This window comes from Jaculus jaculus, chromosome 12, assembly GCF_020740685.1.
Source record: "Jaculus jaculus isolate mJacJac1 chromosome 12, mJacJac1.mat.Y.cur, whole genome shotgun sequence".
NCBI lineage: Eukaryota > Metazoa > Chordata > Mammalia > Rodentia > Dipodidae > Jaculus > Jaculus jaculus.
Window position 1 is genome coordinate 30593968 of NC_059113.1, and position 10736 is coordinate 30604703.

Here is a 10736-nt window from a genome sequence, read left to right on the forward strand (position 1 = left end):
CTGGAATATGAAGTGCTACAGGAATTCATCTTCAGTTATAAAAAGTCAGAGCCAGGTGTGGTGGTGTTCATCTTTAATCCCAGCACTTAGGAGGCTGAGGTATGAGGATCTCCATGAGTTCAAGGCCAACCTGGAGCTACAGAGTGAGCTTTAGGTCAGCCTGGACTAGAGTAAAACACTGCTAGAAAAAAAGAAAAGCCAGTCAGCAGTATCTCCTTCACAAAGCTGCTTTGAGGGTAGGGACTGTATTTCAATGCTGGGGTAAAAACCCAAACCCCAGGACATTACTGTGTTTTTTGTTTTGTTTGTTTTTTTTCTTTCTTTCCTCTTTGTTTGTGGCAGAGACTTGCTATGTAGTTCAACTGACTTTGAGCTAAAAATCCTCCTGCCTCAGATTCCCAGGTGCTAATATTACAAGTATGAACAGTAACACCCAGTCATGGGTGGCGGCATTTACATAAAACACAATGGAAAATAGTTGCTTTACTTTTTAGGGATATGAGAAGAATACGCAGGCTAGATTTTCTAAGCCATTTCAGATCATTGATAGTATATGCAGTTAAGAGTCATCTTAGTCCGGCATGGTGGTGCACACCTTCAATCTCAGCACTTGGGAGGCAGAGATAGGAGGATTGCCATGAGTTTGAGGCCACCCTGAGAATACAGAGTGAATAAAAAAGAGTCATGTAGGAAAATGAAGGTCCTCTTCATTCTGGAAGGGGGGACTTTTTGACAGAGAGATGGCAACCCAAGTGTATGTGCTGCATTCATAGGGTCTAACCTGGCCACCTCCTCCCCAGGTTCTACCTTAGCTGCACGGGTTTCCCAGAATGTCGATCAGCTATGTGGTTTCCTGACTCGGTGCTGGAGGCCAGCAGAGATGACAGCGTGTGTTCCATTTGCCAGCCATCCCCTGTGTACAGGTGAGCCAGAGGCCTCTCAAGACATATGCTGCAGGACCATCTTTTCCTCGCTTTCTGCTGGAACCCAGGCAAAAGTGCCCAGGGAATGCTATCTCATAATCACCTCACTTCTCAGCAGCCCAGGTAGCTGTGTTCTGTGGAAGCCCAGGTTGAGAAGGAGCCCTGTGTAACTCAAGGTGCCACTGAGGTGCCTTCATCTGTCCTCACCCGACAGTTGTTACAGCATTTGGTTCTACAAATTGTCTACATCTTAAGTGTGGTGTCCAGCCTTCTCCAAAAAGCCTAGAACCCAAGCGCAAGGCATTGGTTCTTTTTTTTTCTTTCAAATTTTTATTAATAACTTCCATGATTATAAAAAAGTATCCCATGGTAATACCCTCCTTCCCCCCACTTTCCCCTTTGAAACTCCATTCTCCATCATATCTTCTCCCCTTCTCAATCAGTCTCTTTTATTTTGATGTCATGATCTTTTCCTCCTCTTACGATGGTCTTGTGTAGGTAGTGTCAGGCACTGTGAGGTCATGGATATCCAGGCCATTTTGTGTCTGGAGGAGCACGTTGTAAGGAGTCCTACCCTTCCTTTGGCTCTTACATTCTTTCCGCCACCTCTTATGCATTAGACCCTGAGCCTTGGAAGGTATGATAGAGATATTACAATACTGAGCACTCAGGTCACTTCTTTCCAGCACCATGATACCTTCTGAGTCATCCCAAGGTCACTGCCATCTGAAAAGAGAAGATTCTCTACCAAAAGTGAGAGTAGCATTAATATAAGGGTATGAACATTAAGAGAAGTGCTTACTGGGCAGATAAGCATAGTATATACATTTAGACAGACAGCAGCAGACATTATACCCCTAGGGCTCATGATTATCCCTGTTTTAAGTTTTCAGTATCAGAGGTATATTCCCTCCCATGGAGTGGGCCTCCAGTCCAATTAGAGGGCAGTTGTTTTCCACCATGATAGACATGCCACTATTGTGCCCGTTGGCTCATTTGGCCTGGCTGGCCAAATATAAGGCTTGCAGATTCCACTGTTCAGTGTCTTCACTGGTGATTTCTCTTTCTCCTATTAAACTGCAAAGGCATTGGTTCTTAAATGTCCTGGAAACATGCCAAGAGAGAAATCATTGAGAAACCCAGTTTTTTTTGTGGGTAGTGCTTTTCAATATGTACCGAACTTAAAATTAAAGTGGGGGCGTTTATTTATTCATTTTTGCCATGCTGGTTCATCCAGGGTCTTGTACATACCACAAGTATTCACACTGATTTATGTCCCCAACCTTGGAGGCATGTTTAAAGCGTTAGTCATTTATAGCAAATGCACTGCTTATTAAGATAATTTATTTTATTTTAAAAGATTTCTTTTAGCTGGGCGTGGTGGTGCATGCCTTTAATCCCACCACTTGGGAGGCAGAGGTAAGAGTATCACCATGAATTTGAGGCTACCCTAAGACTACATAGTGAATTCCAGGTCAGCCTGAGCTAGAGTGAAACCCTACCTCAAAAAAAAAAAAAAAAGAAAAGAAAAAAAGATGTCTTTTTATTATTTATTTGAGATAGCGAGAGGGAGGGAGGGAAGGAGAGAGATAGAGTGTGTGAGAGAATGGGTTCACCAGGGCCTCTAGCCACTGCAAATGAACTGCAGATGCATGTGCCACCATATACATCTGGCTGGTGTGGGACCTGGAGAATCGAACCTGTGTCCTTAGGCTTTGCAGGCATGGTGGCACTTTCCTTTAATCCCAGCACTCAGGAGGCAGAGGTAGAATCACTGTGAGTTCAAGACCATCCTGAGACTACATAGTGAATTCCAGGTCAGCCTGGCCTAGAGTGAAACCCTACCTTGAAAAATGAAAAACAAATAGCAACAACAACAAAAAATTAATTTGTAGGGGCTGGGGAGATGGCTTAGCAGTTAAGGTGTTTGCTTGCAAAGCCAAAGGATCCAGATTCAATTCCCCATGACCCACATTAGCCAGATGCATATGGGGGCACATGTATCTGGAGTTTGTTTGCAATAGCTGGAGGCCCTGGCACGCCCATTCTCTCTCTTCCTCTTTCTCTCTGTCAAATAAATAAATAAAAATAAATTTTTAGGGCTGGAAAGATAGCTTAGTGATTAAGGCATTTGCTTGCAAAGCCAAAGGATCCCAGTTCAATTCTCCAGGACCCACGTAAGCCATATGTACAAAGGGGCACATGCATCTGGATCTGGAGTTTGTTTCCAGTGGCTGGAGGCCCTGGTGTGCCTATTCTTTCTTTCTCACTCTCTGCCTCTTTCTCTCTCAAATAAAGTATATTTAAAAAATAAATCTTTTAAAAAACTTAAAAAAATAATGGTTTGTCAGACAAAATCCTTGTTTTCCAAAAAAAATATACTACTACTAAAGAGAATTACATTGCTTTTCATCCAGGCAAGACCAAAATTCCATCTCTGCCTCTGATATGAGCATTGCATGTGTTGTCAGCTCTGCAAACTAGTGTGCACACATGCAAGAGCGAGAGCAAATTAGATGTGCCTCCTTATCATCCTTTTGGTTTTGGCCTTCCTTCCTTTAAAAGGACTCCAGAGGGCTGGAGAGATGGCTTAGCGGTTAAGCGCTTGCCTGTGAAGCCTAAGGGCCCTGGTTTGAGGCTTGATTCCCCAGGACCCACGTTAGCCAGATGCACAAGGGGGTGCATGTATCTGTAGTTCGTTTGCAGTGGCTGGAAGTCCTGGTGCGCCCATTCTATCTATCTCGCTGTCATTCTCAAATAAATAAATAAAAATGAACAAAAAATATTTTTTTTTATAAAAAAAAAAAAGGACTCCAGAACCCTGAAGTGTCCTGTAACCACACCTAGAGCCAGCAGTGTGGAGAAACAGAACCTTTCCTAGATGTCTAACTAGGTGATTGATTGATCCCAGTATGAGTTATCTGCATGGCTTTCCACTCTGCACTCTGCATGGGCTTCCCATGACATGAGAGGAGGCTGGGGCTTGCCACCCCTGTGGACCAAGGAAGATGTTGGCACTGGCTAATTAATATCTTTTCTCATCTTCTGCCTCACTAGGTTGAAATTGAAGTTTAAACATGGTAGCCTTCCCCCAACCATGCCCTTGGAGTTTGTTGGCTGCATAGGTGGATGTGATGAGACCCTCAAGGAAATCATGGGGCTAAGATTTTCACAGGGGCCCTCAAGAACTGGCCAGCCTCCTAGCCAGCCCTCTGGACACCTGCAGGCCAGTCAGGCCCTGAACAGGATGGACAGCAGCCAGCACGGCCATCCCCAGCCTCCCAGAAGCAGACAGACTGGACTTTCAAAGGCTGTGGCCTCAACCTTCCTACCACCCACGGCCACTGGGGAAAGCAACTCTGTGACCTGCAACTGTGGCCAGGAGGCTGTGCTGCTCACGGTCCGGAAGGCGGGCCCCAACCAGGGGCGGCACTTCTACAAGTGCAACCACGGTGGCTGCAACTTCTTCTTGTGGGCTGACAGCAGCCATCCCGCCACAGGAGGGCCCCCCACATCTGCATCAAGACCCCCAGGTGGCTCGGTGGGACACCCACTTGGCTCAGATGGCCACCTGGGCGGGTTTGGCAGCCCTGACAATGGCAGTGGTGGCAGCACATCCTGCCTGTGCAGTCAACCTGCTGTCATGCGGACTGTGCAGAAGGATGGGCCCAACAAAGGGCGCCAGTTCCACACCTGTGCCAAGCCACGAGAGCAGCAGTGCGGTTTCTTCCAGTGGGTCGATGAGAACGTGGCCCCAGGTAAGAGGGCAGGGCAAGCAGATCTGTGCGTAGCTGTCCTCAGTGGTCAGGAAGTAAGCCAGTGTAGCGGGAGCCTAGACAGAGTTACTTTTTCCCTCCATTTCTTCATCAGCCACCTTCAGCTAGGTAATAACCACATGGTCTTCATTACAATTTAAAGGGTAGTAAATATACTTTCTTTTTTTAAAAAATAGATTTTTAAACCACCTTTATGTATTTATTTATTTATTTTGGTTTTTCTAGGTAGGGTCTCACTCTAGCCCAGGCTGACCTGGAATACACTATGTAGTTTCAGGGTGGCCTCCAACTCACAGTGATCCTCCTACCTCTGCCTCCCGAGTGCTGGGATTAAAGGCATGCACCACCATGCCCAGTTTAAACCTTAAACCACCTTTTTTTAAAAAAAAGATCTTATGACAGAGAGAGAGAGAGCATGCCAGGGCCTTTAGCCACTGCACATCTTAAGTGACCAAGCATCCACTACTGAGAGACCTGTTTATAAGATGGAAAAATCCAGTTTATGGTTCCTTATATTAAGGTACTAGGGGGAGATGACTGGTGATCACAGACTCATCTCAGTTGTTGTTTGCCTGGGTTTTTGGTGTGCAGAAGGGACTGGTATAAAGTGATACTATTGGCTTCTTATAAGAATAGTAGCTCTCAGCCAGGTGTGGTGGTGCACGCCTTTAATTAATCCCAGCACTTGGGAGGCAGAGGTAGGAGGATTGCCGTGAGTTCAAGGCCGCCCTGAGACTACATAGTGAGTTCCAAGTCAGCCTGGGCTACAGCAAGAACTTACCTTAAAAAAAAAAAAAAAAAGAATAGCCCTTAACTCAGGGTACTTTATGGAGGGGAAGCAGGTAACAGGTGGTAGGCGCACCATATCCTGACATTGTAGAGCTGTCCTTCACAGTGCAAGGGCAGTCTGACCTGTGGTTGTACCTGACATGCAAAAGACATGGTACCTCCAGCCAATGCTGTATAGTACTGTTTCCTTTTTTGAGATGAGGTTCTTATGGTTCAGGCTGGACTAGGACTCTTTTTTTTGTTTGTTTTTGAGGTGGGGTCTCATTCTAGCTCAGGTTGGCCTTGAACTCACAGTGATCCTTCTACTTCTGCTTCCCAAGTACTGAGATTAAAGGTGTGCACCACCACACCCAGTTGAATGTGAACTCTTTTTTCAAAATATATATATTGACTTGTTTGCAAGCAGAAAGAATAAATGGCTCTAGGGCCTCTTACCAGTAAAATGAACTCCAAATGCATGTGCCACTTTGTGCATCTGGTTTTACATGGGTCCTGGGGAAATCAAACCTAGGCCATAAGGCTTTGCAAGCAAATGCCTTTAACCACTGAGCCATCTCTCCAGCCCTGAGTTTGAAGTCTTATTGATCCTGCTACCTCCACTTTCCAGGTGCTGAGATTTCAAGCATGCACCACCACACCTGGCTTGTACCTATATTTCTTGCCACCTCAGGATATAACTTGTACACTTAGTTTTTCCATGTCTCTTCCCACAGAGACATTTGCAGCCCCACCATGGCCAGGAGGCAGAAGAAAAACCCAGAGACCAGAAACCACAAGCAAAAGATCAAGAGCCAATTCCTCAGATGCAGGGACTACGGCAAAGACTCCCCGGAAATGCAGTCTTTGCCACCAGCCTGGACACACCCGTCCCTTCTGTCCTCAAAACAGATGAAGGCAGGCAAGGTGGAGGAGGCTACTTTCACAGATCAGGAAACGAGCCATCTAGAGCCAGGTGGCCTTCACTGTCCTGGAAACCTAGGAAAGTATTTGGTTTTGGAGTTGGCCTTTTGTTGACAAGTGCAGGGACTAGACCCCTTGGGAGAAGGCTGGCTCTGCTGGACAGTGGTCATCTGTCCAAGGCTCAAAAATGACTCTAGCCACTGTGCTGCTGAGAAATCAAGACATAAGCCCCCATGGCTCCCTGAGGATAATCACAGTATGAACCGGCAAAGCTGGTGGCAGAGATTGTACCCTGGGAGGTCTGTGTATGCTCCAGCTGTGACATGATATGCTGTCATGTGAGAAACCTCCAAGGTTTCCTTAACTCTGGGTAAACAGCTGGTGTTCCCAGCACAGGCTTTGGGCAGCCTGGATGGGGCTTCTCTGCATAGCCATCCAGGAAGGAGGGCAGAATGCCAGGAAGTGGCTCTCCTAACATTGCATCTGTAGCTTTATTCCTGCTTAAAAGCCAGGATACTCATAGTTGATGTGCCTTAATAAAGATTTCACCCCCTTTTACTAGTGGCAATGCAATACCTGGGCTACAGGACCATCTCAAAATAAAACAAAAAGGCAGGCTGGAGAGATGGCTCAGTGGTTATGCACTTGCATGCAAAGCCTAATGCCCTGGGTTCAGTTCCCCAGTACCCACATAAAGCCAGATGCACAAAGTGGTGCATGCATCTGGAGTTCATATGCAGTGGCTAGAGGCACTGGCACACCCATATCCAACCTCTCTCTGCTTACAAATAAGATTTTTTTTTGTTTATTTATTTGAGAGCGACAGGCAGAGAGAGAAAGAGGGGGGAGAGAGAATGGGCGCGCCAGGGCTTCCAGCCACTGCAAATGAACTCCAGACGCATGCGCCCCCTGTGCATCTGGCTAATGTGGGTCCTGGGGAATCAAGCCTCGAACCGGGGTCCTTAGGCTTCATAGGCAAGTGCTTAACCACTAAGCCATCTTTCCAGCCCACAAATAAGATATTTTTAAAAATATAAAAGAGGGGGGGTTATTTTTAATTCTAATTGAATATTGCAGTTGTATAATTGTCATAATTCAGTTCCATCATCAGAATATAAACTGTTTCTATCTGTTTTATTGTAAATTCAACATATTGAGAGTCATTTATAGGGCTGGAGAGATGGCTTAGCGGTTGAGAGTCATTTATAATGTTTAGAAGCTGTGTTATATCAAGGAGTAATATAATTATTGCATACAATTCTGCCTTTGAACAGAAAAAAAAAAAATATATATATATATATAGAGAGAGAGAGAGCGCTCAAACAAATAAAGTAAGCCAGGGTCTCTAGGGACTTCCACTCTATGGCTCTCCTATCTCCCAGTCCAGCCCTTCTTCCCTGACACACAGCCAGCATGAAGTCCAACTAATCTCCGCCAGCCACAGGCATATTGTAGCACTCCTGCATATATATATTCACAGTCCTGAACACCATGCTTAATTGACTTTTGGGTTTTGTTTTGTTTTCTTGCAAACAAGCACCTTTTTTTTTAAAAAATTTTTTTGTTTATTTTTATTTATTTGAGAGTGACAGACACAGAGAAAAAGGGAGGGGGGAGCGAGAGAGAGAGAGGCGCGCGTGCCAGGGTTTCCATCCACTGCAAACGAACTCCAGACGTGTGCGCCTCGTTGTGCATCTGGCTGACATGGGTCCTGGGAAATCGAGCCTTGAACCTGGATCCTTAGGCTTCACAGGCAAGTGCTTAACCGCTAAGCCATCTCTCCAGCCCTACTGAGCCTTCTTTTCAGCCCATTGTTTGTGAGGTAGGGTCTCACTCTAACCCAGGCTGACTTGGAACTTGCTCTGTAGCACAGGCTAGCCTCAAGTTCACAACAATCCCACCTCAGCCTCCTGAGATTACTGCAACTAAAGGTGTGCACCACCATGCCCTGCTGATTTCTTTTTCTGGGCGGTGGCTTCTAGGGTTTTTATTGTTTGTTTTGATTTTGGTTTTGGTTTTTTAAGGTAGTCTTACTCTAGCCCAGGCTGACCTGGAATTAACTATGTAGTCTCAGGTGGCCTCAAACTCACAACAATCCTCCTACCTCTGTCTCCCAAGTGCTGGAATTAAAGGTGTGCGCCACCACACCTGGCAGCTTTTAGTTTTGTGTTTTTTTTTTTAACAATTTTTAAACATGTATATAATGCCTTAATCATATTTACCTATTGACTTCCCTTCTATCTTCCATTGAACCCCTTCCTTTAGCTCTTCTTCTGCTTTGATATATGTGTGTGTGTGTGTGTGTGTGTGTGTGTGTGTGTGTGTGTGTGTCCGTCCCACTGAGTTTATTTAGGGCTGCTTGCATGAGTTGGGGGTTATCAGAGCATAGACAACTCACCAGGGGCTAAATAAAACTCTCTCCCCGCAACCATTAACTGTCAATGACTTCTCAGGGTGAGGTGGTGGGGTCTCATGAGCCCCTCCCTATACCATCCATGAGAGAATGTTGACAGGCCCAATTTTGAGCGGTAAGAATAGCTGCTGTGAGCTCGTGGCTATGACAGCCACGTCAAGCCTGGAAAGTAGTGTCGCCAGCGCTCTGGGAGATGGAGACGGGTGCCCTGGGGCACACTGGCCAGACTAGCCAAATCAGCAAGCTCTGGCTGCAAGTGAGAGACACTGGGTAGTAAATACCTCCTTTCTGACAAAAATTGGCTTAAGGGAGGGAGGGCTTCTTTCAGTTTACAGTTCTAGGTTACAGTCTATCATGGCAGGGAAGTCATGGTGACAGGAGCTTCAGGCCGCTGCTCAGCAAGCAAACAGAGTAATGAATGCTAGTGCTCAGCCAGCTCTCTCCTGTGCATAGTTTGGGACCCTAGCCCATGGAATGGTCTCACCTTAACCTAATCAAATAATCCCTCACAGGTGATTCTAGGGTCTGTCAAGTTGATAATATAAACCATCATACCTGGTCTCAGTAGATAAAGTAAAGGCCTATCAGGAAAGATATCCAGTGTCAACTCCTGGCCTCCTTACACATACACCCCACACACATACAAACATGCATACACATGCCTGCAACTCATATACATGCCCATACAGGTGCAAAAAAAAAAGGCTGGAGTGCCTGCTTAGAATTTAAGTCACTTGCCTGTGAAGCCTAAGGACTCGAGTTTGATTCCCCAGGATCCATGTAAGCCATATGCACAAGGAGGAGCAAGTGTCTGGAGTTCACTTGCAGCAGCTGTATGTCCTGGTGCACCCATTTTCTGTCTGTCTCTCAAATAAATAAAAATATTAAAAAAAAAAAAACTTGAAATGGGGGCTGGAGAGACGGCTTAGCAGTTAAGGCCTTTGCCTGCAAAGCCAAAGGATCTCGGTTCGACTCTCCAGGACCCAAGTAAGCCAGATGCACAGGGGGCCGCATGCATCTTAAGTCCATCTGCAGTTGCTGGAGGCCCTGGTGTGCTCATTCTGTTTCTCTCTCTCTCCCTCTTTCCCTCTCTCAAATTAAAAATAAATAAAGTTGAAATGTAAATGTTACATGCCATACATATATCAGGTTAAAGGCCATTTAAGAGATACACAGAGCTAAGCAAAGGGACAGCTCCCTTCATACTCCCAGGCCACCCTCCCTGCAGACTTGGGTATTCACCCCTGGGGTCTCCACAGCATAAGCTCAAGGCCCAGTTGAAGGTCAGGTTGAGCCAGGAACCACCTAGACTGAAAGATCAGGCAAAGCTTCCCTCAGATAGACTGGTGATTGTAGCGGATGCTGAGGCTGTGTACCTCAAGGCCACTCAGGCTGATGGCTAGAGATTGCTTTTCCTTAATGCAGATGGCAAGGCAGGGGGATGAGCACATGCTCACTGATTTTTCCATTCCACACTGAGCTGTGGAAAGGCAATATGGCAATAACCTAGCAGCAAGAGGGAGGTGCACGTTTTCATGTCCCAAACCCAGGCATTTGGACCTTCCTCCTCAGCCTCTTGCTTCTTGTGGCTCAAGCTTTATAAAGGCAGTTGTTTTTGATTTTTCTGTTGTTGACTCACTATGTAGTCTCAAGGTGGCCTCAAACACTGGGATCCTCCTACCCCTGCATCCAGAGTACTGGGATTAAAGGTGTACGCTACCACCACACCAGCTAGGGGGTTGTTTTTGAAACTGCCTCCCTTAGAATGTAACTTAACAAAATCCTTGTGGTTCTAAACAAAAATCAATATGACTCCCACTCCCAGAAGTCTTTTTTAAAAAAAATTTATTATTGACAACTCTCAAAATTATAGGCAATAAATCATGACATTCCCCCCACACTTCCTCCTTCACTATTCCACTCTCCATCATCCCC

At 45.8% G+C, this 10736-nt stretch overlaps 1 protein-coding gene across 1 annotated transcript in view; it reads left to right on the top strand.

Annotated features, from left to right (window-relative positions):
- Top3a (DNA topoisomerase III alpha) overlaps positions 1–6946 on the top strand; it is a 37587-nt gene extending 30641 nt beyond the window's left edge. Inside the window, exons 17-19 of the mRNA XM_004669034.2 lie at positions 801–923; positions 3981–4681; positions 6202–6946. Of these exons, the coding sequence (XP_004669091.2) occupies positions 801–923; positions 3981–4681; positions 6202–6380 (1003 nt within the window). The 3' untranslated portion in view covers positions 6381–6946. The remainder of the gene's footprint in view (positions 1–800; positions 924–3980; positions 4682–6201) is intronic.
- Positions 6947–10736: the final 3790 nt, after the last annotated feature.